The following is a 16,580-nucleotide window of genomic DNA, read 5'->3' on the forward strand; positions in this document are numbered from 1 at the left end:
AATTCAATTTGTGTGGCTAAACAACTTTTCAAAACCCAACATATGATCAAATTCTGAGTTAAAACCCAACTCAATTTTTTGAAAATCTGCAGAGAACCTATACTTAGGGGCTTAATTAAATTAATTTTTGACTAAACACTCCACTGTTTCCCAATGTAAAAGTTGTATTGTAATCTATGAACTTTAATCTAGTTATATTATGGTTGTGTCAAAGCTGAGTTTCATTGTTCAAAAATGCAGTCAAACACATGTTTTGAACCTTAATTCAAAAATTAGAAGCACTTGATTTCATGTTTGAACCCTAATGTTCAGGTGTTCTAATCTTTTATTTTTGCTAAACACTTGATCAAAACCAAGAACAAATGTGGTAGCCCTATTCTTGCTCTACACCGTAGATGTGTTAAGCACATGTAATTCAAACTCTAATACAATTAAAAAGCTACCCCAAGTTTGTTAAATTACAAAGAAACTTCACCTATGCACTTGAACATGAGTTTTCCTCAACTTTTACTGTCTCAATCCACAAATCCTTGCATCCAATTACCCAACCTTGAATACCGATCTTGTAGCCCTAACATCCGGCTACAAGTTTTAGGTCAACTTTTTGTCATGTTTCAATATAAAAAATGCGATGTGACTTCCTTGGCTTAGGTTAACTCAACCCAACTAGCTCACCCTCGCGTTAGCAAGGCAGACATTAGCAAAAACAAAAAGCCCCCTTAGTCCCCACAGGCCACAATGCTATCAAGCATTTATTCAACTCAAGTATATATGCGATGTGAATTGTTTTCCCTTGATGCTTATTAGGTCACAAAGTATATAATCATGCATATACGATATGCCATTTATAGTATCGTCATCCTATAGCTCAGCGCAGCAATATGACCTATATTATTTAGTAGCGCTTATAGATATTGGATTTTTTATGAAATATTAGCACAAAATATCATGGAGGATTTGTGTTCTTGCTCTTTTGTGGCAAACGGTGAATTTGCCCTCATCTTTCTGGATTTGGTGATTTTACCCTTTGTTTTTCCAAAGTGAAGGCAGAGATTGCCCCTACTCTGTTAAGAGAACTTAACGGTCTCAAATCAAATATAAAAAGATGAGTTTACCCATAGGATTTGCCCATATTTTGCCAAAGTACCATGTGACTTTACCCTAGGTTTGACATCTAATCTTTAAGTAGTATTTCAATAGACATCAAAATCCTTTTGAAGGTACAAAACTCGACCAAAAATCACACACAATCTAAGCAAACTTTAATGAATTTCTAGACATAAAAAATTACATAATATGAAACACTACAAGAAAACCTTAACAAGGATTTTTCATGCAACAGAATATCCTATATAGCAGAGATAAATTGATTAATTTTTTCTAGCTATATTTCATGCAACAGAATATAGCAGAGATAAATTGATAAATTGATTAATTTTTCATGCAGCAGAATATTCTCGACCATTCGTGGATGTAGACTTACAGGCGCACCAATAATCGGCTCCAATCTAGATATATTTCAGCAATTGCATCAATATTTTGGTCCAACGCGCACATCATCCACAAAACCACGAGTCTAATACAAGATAATGCTAGGAGGTTTTTGGATAAGATGATTCATTTTCACTAATGTAATTCGACATCATGTACGTATGTTATCAAAAAAAATTGTTAAATATTTAGGTGTACATATGTACAACATGTCTATATGGTAGGTCAGCCCTCTCCAAGAAACATTTTCGAGACTTCTTCAACATCCATTAATTATTACGGCAGCAGGTCGATGCAGACGATCTCTGCGGATCCTCCCCTTCCAAATCAGGGAAAATTACCCCGCGTCCGACGCAGTCTCGACCTCTGCCGCCGCCTCTCCCGACCCCTACCGTGGCACACTCGAATTTACCACTTCGAGTATATTTTTTTGGCAGCTCGCCTCTACTTATAGACCCGGGCCTCCCTCCTGCCATGGCATTGCCATCCTTGTCCTTGGTCTCCATCGAAGCAGAGAGGTAGCTCCAAGCAGAGCAGCGGCCGCTGGCAATGACGATGGTGAAGCCGGGCAAGAAGACGAGCAAGGGGCGGCAGAAAATCGAGATCCGCCGCATCGAGGACAAGGAGAAACGCCATGTCACGCTGTGCAAGCGCAAGGGCGGGATTTTCAAGAAGTGCTCCGAGCTCCAGCTCCTCTGCGGCGCGCACGTCGCCGTCGCCATCTTCTCCAAGAAAGAGGAGCAGCCCCAGCCTCCGACGGCGGGCGGCAGGCCCTCCCGCGGCGGCAACGTGTTCGCCATGGGCACGCCCTCCGACGACCACGTCCTCCGCCGCTTCGCCCCGCTCCCCGGCGACGAGGTGGGCCTCCTCCTCCCCGCGGGCGCCGACGAGGAGGCAGAGGCGCTCGTGAAGGCGGAGAAGGATTGGATGAGGGCCGTCGGGGAGAAGGTGCAGCAGGCCGCGGAGGCGGCCGGAAAGCCGTTCTGGTGGGAGGCCGACGTCGAGGCGCTCGGGGAGGCGGAGCTGCCAGAGTTCGCCAGGGCGCTGCAGCGGATCAGGGAGATCGTGCAACGCGAAGCAGACAAGCTGCGGACCTCTGCTCCGCCGGCGGTTGCGCCGGCGGCGTGGCATCCGTAGGGCCGGAGTAGGGGCAGTCGCATTAATTGCTGGGTAATTCGATTCAATTACGGAGCCTCTTTGCTAGCTTAAAATGTTTTATTTACGTGCTGAGTAATAGTACTACTCAGGTTAGCTAGCTTATGGGTTAGTATTACTGCTCGGGTGCACTACATTACATACGTATCGTTCGTCTATCAAGCCAACAGAAATTTGCTTACAACCGAGATTTCGAAGACTTTTGTGATGCTTGCCGATCGATCGAAACCGTGTGCGCCACACAGCAATCTTCCTATGATGATTCAAAACCTCTTTCAGTCTTGCACGCGCGGTAACAACCGTGATTTCATGACTAAGCGATGCTCAGTCCAGGGCTCGAATAATAGTCCTTCGAACCCTGGACTGGAGGAACAGCATGCTCCACACAGGAGTGAGTCTTGTCCAGGCTTTCCTTAATTAGGAGTTTGGGACCCGTTACTGATATGCAAGAATAATTAAGCACCGCACTTTTTTCTGAAAAAAACTTACCGCGTCCGACTTGGAGTAGGACCCCACCTCCAAGACAATGGCTCCTGTAAGCGGAAACGTAATTTTCATGGCTGTGACGAATTTAGAAGGAAGAACCATGATTGACATTTCTGCCTTGCTATTTGCATTGGGACGTTTTGTTCAATACAGACAGGAACTGGATCATATGGAACCTCTCTTTTGGGGAAGAGAAGCAAATAGAAATACATAAGGCCATTCTAAGGAGGGGAAATTGCGAAATTTAAATACAATACGTAAATATGGAACGTAAAAAAAACCAAGTAACAGCACCCGCCATAGTTTGATTGAAGACCTCCAGTGATGATGGCGCCTCTATATAATTAGTTGCCAGGATGGAGACATAGAAATAAGATGGAAATGAAGGAGGCAAGACCACGACAGCTAAGACCAAGGATAAAAGTAGTGGCAACTTAGCAACATGGCAACATAGAAAGTGGCATTCTAAGTAAACTGGCAAAGCAAACTTTGATGAGCAAAAAAACTCACAAATTTCTCCAATCCTCTCTCGCTCCACGACCCACCGCCATTCGACCCGCTACGTCTCATCCCTCTCACAGCTCTCCTGAAAATCACCCTCCCTACCAAAACCTTATCATCATGGAACCAGCTCTGCGCCCTCACCAGTGCTGCTGCCTGCTGGACGACCTCATCGAAGAGGTCCACCTTTGCATCCCACAGCCACAGGGCGACCCCATCCCCATTCACCTCGTTCTTGTTGCTCTCATCAGCATGGACTACCTCCATCCCATTTGGCCCCCGGTCACATGGGAACCCCACCACTCACGAGCAGTAAAGGTTGCATGTGCAGCTATTTCGGTACATGCGAGTGAAACTTCAAATACAGGAAAGAATACGCAGAAAAGTTTAGGTTATTATGTGCAGGGGAGCCTACACAAAGATTATTGACAAGAAAACTAAAGTGGCAAAAGGAGTGCTATTAGCGCTATATGACGAAATCCCTGCAAACAATTGGAGCACCTCAGAACTCAGCTCAAGAACAGAGACAGAGAGCTTAGAGCTTTGGCTCCTGTAATCTCGCTCAGGTATGCCTGCTGAGAATTCAGTGTAATCCAACCCCGAATTGTTCAAAAGAAAAACAGAGACAGAGAGGATCGAGTGAATAAACTTTTTTGACAGTATGTCCAAATGACAGCAAGCAACAAGCACTAAGAGTCTCAGAGAAATAGCAAACTTGAGTCACTCGCCTGACTCTAGTAACATATCAAGACACTAGGCCTAAACAAGCGCTGACCAATTTATTATTCCTTCAATAGGTCATCTCTTCGGGCATTGGACCACTCTTGGTGCTTGTCAAAATCCCTGCAAACAATTGAAGCACCTCAGAACTCAGCACAAGAACAGAGATAATGGAGCCTCAAATTATTAATTTTTTTTAACAGAGTTTTTCATGTGCATGGGAAGGACCATATACAGTGTAGTTGCTTTTAGCAAACTTAGAATAAACATCTGATGAATCTTTAAAAATGAGTTGACACACTGAATGGCAGGTCAAAAGTATCAGAATTAATCAGTATACCCTTAGCTTCATTACAGGCATTTAGAAGAAATAATTTTCGGGTATCTAGTTGCAGGCATAATATAATAACATAAAAAGGATAAGAGAAAGGCATTTTGTTGCATTCATTCAGACCTAGCACAGAAACAGGCATTTCACTGTATAAGTAGTATGCATGATGAAAGATGCAGACAGATGATGGATCATGATCTGCAGAAAAAACAAGAGGTAATATAATCTGGTGTGCATTAATTTTATAATGCAGAGCATTGCTGCTTTGCAAAAGTATGTTTTCACACAGTTCAATCCAAAATATATAGCCTACGAGATCATCAGTAGAAAATGCCAATACATGATCTCAATTTCAGAATTATCTGGTACATGTTCAAATTTCATTTTTATTTTCTTAAAAGCAAAACTTCACCATGACAACAGTCGCTGAGAAACTATGCACATCAACAAAATAAAAGAAGGTTCTGTCAGAAGTATTCCATGCAGAATAGGAATTTAAAATGTTATTGGTAGCGAGTTGGTGATGATTCATGCTATCTACATTTTTATGTGGATTAGTTAGATCTTTGGCACAACTAAGCACTAGTTACTTGTAATGGGAGTTACACTAGTAATATCTAATAATAGTACTGAACATGACAATGGAACAATATAGATACTGTCAAATCACAAAATGGAAAAGTTTTAATTCAGAAACAAAGTACCCACAATGGCTTTCTGACTTCTGTAGGTCAACAGCATGACAAATCAGCTTAACTGATAAGACAATAATACCAAGCAACAATTTGTTCTCACCAGCGTTCCTGATCATATCATATTCAGATGCATTTGTGTTTATCCACAAGGATTACAAAAGACAAGATTGCAGTAAATAAACTCAGCAGCAAAATTCACCAAACTAGAAGCCCTGCGATCTGGATGTAGTTTGGTGCATGTACGTGGATTGTTTGATGACATTGGGTTCTCTCAATCGACATAGGAATATAGGATCTGTGTGGCGTCAGCTAAAGTGGCCATGTCACAATGTAGCCGATCTATCAAACTACTATTGGTCATATTCCAGTAATTGAATCTGCTAATTTTGGCAGCATTACTAATGTACAAGGTTGCAGGGTGATATGTTGATAGAGCTAATACGACGTAGGGATACAGAAAGTACAAGCAAGCATTTCTTATAGGAGAGGTTACCAATAGCATTGGTTCACAAAGTTGTTAGAGCTAGTAGGCAGTTTGAATAGTGGAAACATTAACAGTTGTCATATATCAAAGCCACAAAAGGCAAATCAACCGTGGTGGCATCTAACGCATACAACACTACATGGCACAACCACAGAACTGTTACCAACCACTTTTGAAACCCATGAATTGGCAAGATTACGACGTAACTTGACTTATAAAATATTCATCTAGCAATTATGACAAATCCAAAATAAATAATAAAACAATACGTGACCCTTTTGATAGAAGAAGCTGGAACTAATTTTTGTTATTAGTTAAACGTAACACGATAGTGTTATTTCAAGTTATTAATATTAGAACACCTATTTCTTTTGAAGTGGACACAGAGGAAACTCATGTTTCCACACTTGTATGTGGACTGATTATATCTTTGGCAAGACTAGAACTTGTTCTTGCAATGGGACTTACACTAGTACCGAAAATGTCGACAGAGCAATATAACTACTGCGAATTCACAAAATGGGAAAGCTATAACTCAGAAACAAAGTAACCAGAATGGCTTTCTGAGTTAAGTTGATCAACAGCATGAAAACCAAACGATTTCAGTTTGCCCCCAGCAGAATAAATCAGCAAAACAGATAAAGCAATAATTTGTTCAAGCACAGCATTCCTGATCATATCATATTCATACGCATTTCTGTTTAGGCACAGAAACTACGAAAGACAAGACTGCAGTAAGTAAAGGTAGCAGAAAAATTCACCAAACCAGAATCCTTGCAATCTGAATGGCACTAAAAGCAATGAGCAAAACAAGATAGGCACCGCGTTCATGATCTCATATGCCACTAAATAAGGCTACGCAATTCCCAAAAGGCCAAATACTAGTTAGTCGTTCCATTAGTGAAAGTACTAAGCTGATCGCTTGATTAGACGAGTGAGGATTAACCTGATAGATGCGATCACTACTGTCTACTGCCGCTTCTTCTCCCTCGGCAGCGACATCCGGGCTGATGCCATCGCGTCGATGCGTTCCTGAACCTCGGCCTTGAACATCTCGAGCGCCCTCATGAACACCGGAAGCTCCTCCTCCCCGAGGGCCTCCACGTCCACCTCCCACCAGTTCTGCTTCTGCGCGGCCCCTTGTGCCGCCCTGACCTTCTCCCTGGCGGCAGCCACCCGCGCCCACTCCTCCGCGACCATAGCCTTGGTCTCGTCCACCTCCCGCCTCATCCCGGCCACACGGGCCGCGGCCTCCCCCGCCGTCTCGGCGCCGACGCCGGCGGCGGAGCCAGGGAAAGGGGAATGGGGAGTGGGGTTGGGAAGCAGCCCGTCGGCGGCGGGGAGGTAGGTGCGGAGGACGGAGTCCGCGGTGGGCGCGCAGAAGGCGTGGGGTTCGCCGGCGGGGGAGAAGGCGATGACGGCGACATGGGCGCCGAATTCCTCGGAGAGGTCGTGAGCCATGCCGAATAGGGTGGGGCGGCGCTTCCGGAAGCTGTGCCGGCGCTGGTCCTCGTTGTCGAAGGGGCGGAGCTCCTTGGCCATCGCGGAATAGGTGGGGTAGAGGAATGGAATGCGGCTGGGGTTTTTGGATGCTGAGTACGGCTACGGCCCCACGGGAAGAAGAAAGGGTGGGGGCAGAAATGGAAAACGATCGCGTCCTGCTCGAAACAAGTTCGTGCCTAGTTGCGAACGGTGGTGCTCGGATGACTTTTTTTTTAACTGGAATAGTTTCGTTCCTTTTGGCACAGCTGAAATTTATTCTGAAACCAGCTGGTGGCTAGCTGGTCTGAGAAGCAGCTTATTAAAGAAGCAGCTGGTCTCAGAAGTTATCTGTTTGGCAGACTGTTTATTGAATGGGCTGAAATCCTGTATGAAGTGAGAAATGACTAAAATAACCTTGCTGTTTACTGAATACATGTATTTCTTATGTACAGATATATATTTATTTATTTTTATAATAGAATAACAATAGAATTATTAAGAACATAAATATATCAAAAAATTAATCATAAATTACTCTTAAAAAAGATAATGATAACTTAATTATAAATTAGATAACATAATTATAAATTAGATAATAGAGTGTCATTACATCATTTTTTGCGCAAATTACATTATGAATATCCTCCAGCCAATGCTTGCGCAATAGCATCTCGTACATCTCCCATATCTTGCTCATCACCAACATTACTAGTACTAGTTCCCGCATCCCCATCAACATATGGGCCTGTTTGGCACAGCTGAAACTTATTCTGAAGCCAGCTGGTGGCTAGCTGGTCTGAGAAGCAGCTTGTTAAAGAAGCAGCTGGTCACAGAAGTTATCTGTTTGGCAGACTGCTTATTGAATGGGCTGAAATCCTGTATGAAGTGAGAAATGACTGAAATAACCTTGCTGTTTACTGAATACATGTATTTCTTATGTACAGATATATATTTATTTATTTTTATAACAGAATAACAATAGAATTATTAAGAACATAAATATATCAAACAATTAATCATAAATTACTCTTAAAAAAGATAATGATAACTTAATTATAAATTAGATAACATAATTATAAATTAGATAATAGAGTGTCATTACATCATTTTTTTGCGCAAATTACATTATGAATATCCTCCAGCCAATGCTTGCGCAATAGCATCTCGTACATCTCCCATATCTTGCTCATCACCAACATTACTAGTACTAGTTCCCGCATCCCCATCAACTTATGTCTCATCAGATGCAAGTGTATCAAAGTCATTATCACTCAAATTGCTATCTCTAATAAAGTTGTGCAACGCCATGCAAGCAATTATAATCTTTGATTGCTTCTCCATTGGGTAGCTTGGCATTTTTAAAAGAATGCGCCATTTCATTTTGAGCACCCCAAATGAACGCTCAATAATATTTCTAAGCGATGAGTGAGCATGGTTGAACAACTCCTTCAACCCAATTGGTTGGCCAGCATTTTGAAATTCTGTGATGTGGTACCTTTGACCTTTATAAGGTGCTAGATAGCCCTTTCTATTTGGGTAACCTGAGTCAACAAGATAGTACTTCCGTCGGGAGGATGTGGAAAATTATTTTTGTATTTATTGAACACAGTGTCCCTCCATATGCGAGTATCATGAGCGGACCCAGGCCATCCCACTACCACAAATGTGAACCTCATATCAAAATCACAAACAGCCATAACATTCTGACTGCAATATCCATGTCGATTCATATGCACTGCCTGCTCAGATGGTGGAGCAATGACTTCAATATGTGTTCCATCTATTGCACCTATGCAATTTCTGAAATGAGGCCAGGATCTATGCTCTCGGATTTTTGGACACAGCACAATCGCTGGCCACCAGAACCTCAACGCCTATCGGTGGATACTCCCGGTGTAATGATGGCAACGGCTATAAAATATCCGCGTGCCCGTAGATAGCAAATCCGACGGGCGCGGATACGGGTTTGTATTTATACCCGCGGGCGCTGGCGTGGGTACAATATTAAATCTGACGGATATCTGCTAACGGGTTTGAAAAAATAATATCCGCATCCGTAAACCCTCCAAACCCGATTTAGCGGCTGACATATGGATTCTAAACCGACTTCATTTAGGGTTTATGTAAACGTGTGATGTATCATGTATTCATGTATGAGACTAATTCATTTATATGCTTAGATTTATTTATTTTCTTAAATTAATGGTGTTTATTTGCTGTTGAAATGTAATGTGTGCTTGATTTTCTAAAGTTTGCGGGTATACGGGTGTGCCCACGGGTACGCGGATATCTGCGGATAGCAGTTATGGGCGTCATTTCGTGCCCATAGCGGGTTGCGGGCGCGGATGCGGGCACGGATTTTAGTATGCGGGTACGAATTTACATAGTATCCGCGCGGATTTTACCCGTTGCCATCACCATTACAACCAATGTCAACTACAGTTCCAACAGATTATTTATATCCAGCATATTACAACTAATATCAGCCACACTCCCAGTACCAGTAAGTTCCCCGAGAACCTATCGGTGGTCGGATAACTTAATTAGGTATTTTGATGGGTCTGGCTAGAGATACTCCACAGTTTCAGCAGATTATTTATATCCACTAAAAAATTATTATTTTGGAGATGGAAGTGTTCCAGAAGCTTACCAAATCCATCACCAATATAAAAAATTTTACGATAACGGGATCTAATCGTGCTCACCTATTCGTCGTTTTCCGGCAGGAGAATATTTTCTATTTCCACTTACCGTCCGCCTTGCTTCCCTCTGCCCCAAAGCCATCCGCCTCCATCTGGCTACGTCGCGACGTTCCCACCACTATTATTTAAGAAATAAAGGTTGGGATAGGGAAATGATGGGTGGAGTAGATTTTTTCTATGTTAGTCTTTGTTTGGAAACAGCAAACCTCGCATGGATCCCATTGATCTCGGGAGGGTGGGTTACGATGTGAAAATAAGGCTCCAACACCGATGAATGTGGAGTGATGGGGTATGAGACGATGGAGATGACCTGACACCTTATCATGAACCACTGCAGTTATTGCTCGTCTTGCTGCGCAGGCCGCTGGTCAGCTCGCACACGTAACCGTCGTAGCATCCAGTCCTCTAACTACGGCCATATTTGCGGCCATATTTGGATGAATGGGAAAAAGAAAGAGAAAGTGTAAAACTTTTTCTCTTTTACATTTTTTTGTATTTTTGGATCCAAACACCCCAAAGTGCAGAAGGGCAAATGCTACCGTAATTTTACTAATTATGGATTAATTAGGCTTAATAGATTCGTCTCGTTATTTAGTACTCATCCATATAATTAGTTTTTTAATTAAACTATATTTAATACTTCTAATTAGCGTCCAAACATCTGATGTGACAGGAGCAAAAATTTTGCTATTTGCCCTTTTGCCATTTGGGGGTGGATCCAAACATAGCCTACATCTAGGCCGCAAGCGTAGTCACTCGATTTCAGACGTCCGAAAATAAAAGCAAATCGGATACGTATAAAATCGGATTTGGATAGCACCTTTTACCATATTTTAATTTAAATTCGAATATAAATTTAAATATTCTCAAATACGAATGCAAAATGGATATTTCGAATTCAGATTTGAATTCAGATATTTACTCGATATATAGAATAATATTTAGCTATTTTTTATTGATAGTTTTAAAATATAAAATTATTATACATTTATAAAGTAAAGTATGATAATATAATAAAGATAGCTAATAAAAATAGCTTATTTAACAACAAATATTTTAATAAATAAATACATAAAAAATAAAAGTAGAAATTAAAATATATTTTCGATAAACATATAAATAATTTTTATTAATATATAATAAAAAATATAAAAGTAATCTCACCCTTAAATAGATAAAATAAGAATATTTACAAGAAAACTTAATTTTTTTATATCTTTATTATAAAATTTAATAATATTGATTATAAAAAATAAATATATCTTTTTAAATAGTTTTATTGAAAATAGATACGGATAGAGTCCGATATTATCGAATATGGATATGGAATCCGATAGAGAAAAATAATAAAAATAAGATTCGAATAAATCCACTTTACAACCATATTAAATTTAAATACAAATATGGATATCGGATATTTCGAATATCCGCATTCATATTTGCATCCTGGACACAGGCTGACGCGGGGCCTTGATCTTAACTCGACGGATGGTGATTGTCAGAGTGACAAATAGATCAGTGCCAACGAGAGGGGATGGGGATCAGACGATAAGGACGCCTGATCCACACCCTTAATGGATGGTTTAAAGTGGAGAGGGAATTGAAACATGGGAAGAAAAAAGATTAATGATCTTCCACTTGTAGATCCATCATAAATTATACATACACCCGGAGCTAATCCGCCGCTCGCTGCGCATGGATCTCCGACCTCTCTCCGCCCCCGGCCGGTCGCCCAACGACGCCACCACTCGAACCGGAACCGCCGACCTCCAGTCGTGCGGATTGACGGGCCTCCGCGCCGCCGCGGGCCGCGGATCTCCGCCCACGGACGTCACCGTTCCGCGCCTGGGCGACCTCGTCTTCAACTTCCCGTCTTCCCGTAGGGCCACATTGAGCAGGTACTCGCTTCTGCTTCAACCCCCTTCCTCTGCTCGCGCAGGTGCTGGTTCCTCTACTTCAACCCCCTTCCTCTGCTTGTCTTATCCAGCTCTGTTCATGTGTGATTCTTCAATCCATGGACGAAGATTTTTGGCGATCCTGGCCGATGCTATTTTCTAGCCGATTCAATCCATGGCCGATCCAATTGATGGTGAGTTCTGGCCGATCCAATACACTCAAAATTTTCTGGCCGAATCAATCCATTCAATTCGATTTTTAGGCCAATCCAACTTAGGGGGTGAATCATCAGGCTGGCCCATACATGTTAATCCAGATCATGTTCAGCTTCCGTACATGTTGATCCAGTTGCATTGTTGTACTGAACCAAGTATTTGCTCATCATGCCACTGTAAACCAAGCCGTGTGGATAGAAACTCATTGGATATGTGTAAATCTGTTTGTTTCTGCCTCATGCATCCATCTGTGCAGTGTTCTCGTGGTGGTGGCTGCTGTGCATTGAGCATAGTGAGTCATGTTACTGGCATGGAGGCCGTTTGAATTGCTATCTTCGCGATTTTATAGCTTTGGCAGTGCTGAATTTGGATTTTAAGTCACAAAGATTGGGTCTTTTGGGCGGTTAGCATTTACAATTTTGGTACAATTTTCGTGCGAGGTTGGTGGTGTTTGTGGGCTAGATTTGATGTCCAAAGGATAATTTGGGAGTGTATACAGTTCTGAATTATCTGTGAAGGATCATAATGTCGAATTTTTGCTATAACCCTATATATTTTTCGAGGCCCCAGTTTTTTGAGGACAATTTGATGTTGGGTGGATGATCTCTGAGAGAGTACACCATACTATTGATTGTCTGTCTGCGTTAATGGAATCCAGCTAACATTTTTAGCACTCTCAATTTTTATCACTGCTGAATACATGAGACACTGAATTGGGAGAATAGGTTGTACTTGTATTTGTTTGTTTCCGGGTGGCAAATCATTTCATTTCTCAGTTATGATTGTTTGATATTAGGTAATGCAAAAGCCACACTTATCTTATTGACATGTTACTGGAATTCTCATGGAGCTCGAAAGATTAATGTTCTGTAAAATGAGACTGGGAAAGCTTAAAAATAATGACAACTACCTGTCGTCATCACTGTTCATGGCTGAATCTGAATGGTAACTTACTCTCTCTTTTGTTTTATAATACCAAAAAATATACCTGGGCAACCAGGGCTACATCTGAACAAATGTGTCACTTAAGATACATGAGCTTTCAGGGTGCCGTAGTTCAGCAAAGTGTGAACAATACAATAGATAGTTGCATAGTCAAAATTGCGTATGGAAAATCCAGTACTTCTGTTAGCAGTCTTTTACCAGTAGCTCTTTTGCATATCTGATGACTGAAAAGTATAGTTTGTTCTACTAGCAATCTTATGCCAATACCTCTTTGCATGTCTTTATACCAATACACCTTTGCATGCTTGCTCTTATATCAGAGAGCTGCCAAGTGTTCCGTGCATTTTTATGGTATCAGCATGAAATTAATATCCATATGTTCACTAAATTCTAAATATGTATGTTGTTCATAATTCTGTGACCATTTTTTTGTTTGCAGAAATATATGATGAATTTCTGAATCCAGCTATCAAACATGTGGTAATAGTTTCAGAATATAGCAAAATGTCTAACCTGTACATGTGTTTGGGTCAATTACAAGTGTTTCACCACTCACCAAGGCTTTCATATCCCACCACACAAAGGTCAGTGATCTCCCTCTATCAGTAGTAGTGTTTTTAAAAAAGCTGATGGAGAACCACTTTGTCTTGATAAGTAGTAGATATACTTATATTTCTGATTGTAGGATGCATGGTTACAAGAGAATGGTATCCAGTTTCCATTTCTATCTTTTGTATCAAATGATGATGCGGCTATGACTATAGCCATCTCGCTATGGTTGAAACTGTTCTGTGCAATGTACCATTATCTGAACTAATTTGCATCTATTGGGTTGATAGGGGGGAGAACCATGGTTTCTGAAAATGATAATATTCTATTCTTCACTCCTTGCTGAAATATAATGAACATCAATACATCAGGGTGGCAGGACTGCATCATATAATGAAATGTTCTAGCTGGTGAAAGAGAATTAGTATGATGAAAAGCTTTAATTTGTTTGGGCGTGGCACATGAGGTCGGGTAGCCTGTGCTTCAATCTGTTAAAAGCAAAAAAAAAGGTCTTTATTTCTAAAATTTTGATATCTGTAAAAGAATATGAAAGGTATTGCCTTTGGTGACTAAATGACTGCTTGTCTTTGTTTAAAGGCAGAGTACTACTGAGTGAATGTTTTTCTTGACTACTAAAATCTCCATTTTGGTTACTAATGAATTTATGGTCCGTTTAGATGAAGACGGCATTCATTGCTTCGTGCAGAGAGAGATGTTGTTAGGAGGCATACATACACAGGTTATGGCGAGTAAAATCACAATAACTATCAATGAATTTCTATTTTGATTCAAAGGCACATCACCTAATTGGTTGCTCCGATTCTTAGAGCATTAAGATGTTTTAAGAAGGTTCCAGTAATAGGGCACAACCCTCACAGTTATCCTGTCTCATTTGTTTACTGAGATGATATAAGTTTTTTACTGGTATACAAAGGGATAAATTTTGGGTAAACTTTGCACACTGCAAAATAATTGATGCTAATCTGACACTTGTTTACTCGCCAATTTTGTTCTACTGACACTATTCTTGAATTATCATGGATGCAAGGGAACTGCTTGTTCAAAATTCATAATCCTAGCTTCAAAACCGTTCAAACTCACTCAATAATTCTGGAGTTTGATTGTAAAAAAAATACTCTGATTTCCGTTTTCCTATTAAGTAAAGGTTTTTATTTCCAGACTGGACTATGTGACATGTCAGTAATATATAGTGAAAAAGTTCAACTCTTGAAGCTTAGTGTTTGGCATTTGATTCTGCGCCTTAGGGAGTATGTAGTTTGTTTATTAGCATCCAGATGAAGTCATCTTACATGAGCTACACTAAATTTACATGATAGACTGGTGTTATCCTTATATTTGTTTTTGTAGAAAAGACTAAAAGGAGGGATGACTTTTGACATCGAAACTTTGGCTGTTATGCTAGGTCATCTACTGTTCCATAAGACTTGTTATTTTTCATTTTGAACATTTCAGCCTTATTGTTGCAGGCTTGACTGGTGTTATCGTGGAGGGCTGAGTCGTGCAACAAACAAGAGCATCTTCCAAGCTAATAACTGGGTGGATCATGAGCGCACCACCACAAAGCTGATTCTTCACCTTCACTTACTGAATCCCTTCCATTTGGTTGTGTTCCTATATGGCTGCTTTTTGATGGAGTGAGGCGTGAGCGTATAACTTCTCTTGTTTGTGTGAAAAGGAAAAGGATATATACGTTTGCCTTTATTATTGATCAGCGTACAACATGCTCCGCTTATCATTTTGCGCCCACCCTAGATTGTTTTCAATGCTTGATGTAGTCTAATAACATTTGTAAAACATATAGTAGGATTTCATGATTTTTTTTCCTATGCTCCATTCGATCTTGTGATCTCAAACACCATGTTTTCTTATGTTAACCTAACATTAAAATTTTTTTAACGTCCGTGGCAAATGGGCATATGGTGGTAGAGTGATAGAGGAATAGTTAGAGAAGCAGGTTGTGGCATATGGTAGTGCGGCGAAGCACTTGGGATGTCGATGCTACATCCGATTAGTGTGTGGTAGGCGGGGTAGGCGGACGGGGAGCGTCAAAATGAACTGATTAGCGTTGGACATGGACGATAGTGCCGACCAGAGGGGCGATGAACATGGTGACGAGCATTGCCAATCGCTCTTGTAAAATCATGAATTTGAGGGGGTGGACTATGACTGAATTTACCTTATATAATTAATTTGCATGCAAAAAGGAATTTTTTTATCTCGAATATAAAAAAAATCCATTTGAGAACTCAAAAGTACTAATACTATGAAATAAAATTTGTTTTTGCTAGAAGTAGCTATATTTTGGGACAGAGGTAGTATTAGTTTTCGGAACTGTACATGGAGTGAGGAAATTCATAATCTTTTCTACAATATATACACTCATGTAAAATATTGCAGGAACTCGTCGGAAACTAAGTCGCTAAAATGCTATAAAAATTGTTCTTTTTGGCAAAAAAACACAATATATCTTGCTCAAACCGGCCAATATGGCAATCCTGTGGGCAAGAACAGACAAGCGGGCTCCCGGCAGTCAACGGGCTCCGCGGTCCGCGCAGCGAAACGTGAGCGACGCGGAAGGGAAAGCGGCCGAGGAAGGGTGACGGCATTGCAGCTGTGGGCTGCAGAAACTGCCTAGCGTTTTCGGCTCTTGTGACAGGAAAACGACGAGTTAAAACACGTAATAAGTCGCGCAAATACACCTGGACGATCTCGGGGAGCGAGCTCGGCACCACAGCTATGACCGCATCTCGCGTGCTCTCGATAGGGATTACAAAAGATAGCCATTGCTAATTTGCAGTGAGGTAGCATCAAATTCACCTAATGATGTGAATCTTCAAGAATTTGTACTCGGAGCATGCAACCAACTATACTCTAGCATGTTCTTGATCTCATATGCGACTATTATAT

The 16,580-nt window shown here is 41.0% G+C and overlaps 3 protein-coding genes across 6 annotated transcripts; 2 read left to right on the plus strand and 1 right to left on the minus strand.

Moving 5' to 3' along the window:
- The first annotated feature begins 1,842 nt into the window (after positions 1-1,842).
- LOC112890837 (agamous-like MADS-box protein AGL62) lies at positions 1,843-2,793 on the plus strand. The gene has a single exon (XM_025957703.1). The coding sequence runs from the start codon at positions 2,041-2,043 to the stop codon at positions 2,626-2,628; it is 588 nt and encodes a 195-aa protein (XP_025813488.1). The 5' UTR covers positions 1,843-2,040; the 3' UTR covers positions 2,629-2,793.
- A 1,357-nt stretch (positions 2,794-4,150) lies between these two features.
- Positions 4,151-7,516, minus strand: LOC112891197 (agamous-like MADS-box protein AGL61). The gene is made up of 2 exons (XM_025958132.1): positions 6,810-7,516; positions 4,151-4,476 (listed from the first exon to the last, which is right to left on the minus strand). The coding sequence occupies exon 1, from the start codon at positions 7,403-7,405 to the stop codon at positions 6,833-6,835; it is 573 nt and encodes a 190-aa protein (XP_025813917.1). The 5' UTR covers positions 7,406-7,516; the 3' UTR covers positions 4,151-4,476; positions 6,810-6,832.
- Positions 7,517-11,553: 4,037 nt separating this feature from the next.
- LOC112890048 lies at positions 11,554-15,504 on the plus strand. Of its 4 annotated transcripts, XR_003228248.1 has the most exons (6): positions 11,554-11,945; positions 12,035-12,136; positions 12,955-13,103; positions 13,543-13,687; positions 14,330-14,391; positions 15,140-15,504. XR_003228248.1 is itself a non-coding variant. In XM_025956877.1 (4 exons), the coding sequence occupies exons 2-4, from the start codon at positions 12,118-12,120 to the stop codon at positions 15,309-15,311; spliced, it is 336 nt and encodes a 111-aa protein (XP_025812662.1). In that variant the 5' UTR covers positions 11,571-11,958; positions 12,002-12,117; the 3' UTR covers positions 15,312-15,504. The 4 variants fall into 4 exon arrangements, 2 of the variants coding, with proteins under 2 accessions (XP_025812662.1, XP_025812660.1); XR_003228247.1 differs by having other exon boundaries at positions 11,556-11,945; positions 14,330-15,504; XM_025956877.1 differs by lacking the exons at positions 12,955-13,103; positions 14,330-14,391 and having other exon boundaries at positions 11,571-11,958; positions 12,002-12,136.
- Positions 15,505-16,580: the final 1,076 nt, after the last annotated feature.

This window comes from Panicum hallii, chromosome 4 (genome assembly GCF_002211085.1).
Source record: "Panicum hallii strain FIL2 chromosome 4, PHallii_v3.1, whole genome shotgun sequence".
NCBI lineage: Eukaryota > Viridiplantae > Streptophyta > Magnoliopsida > Poales > Poaceae > Panicum > Panicum hallii.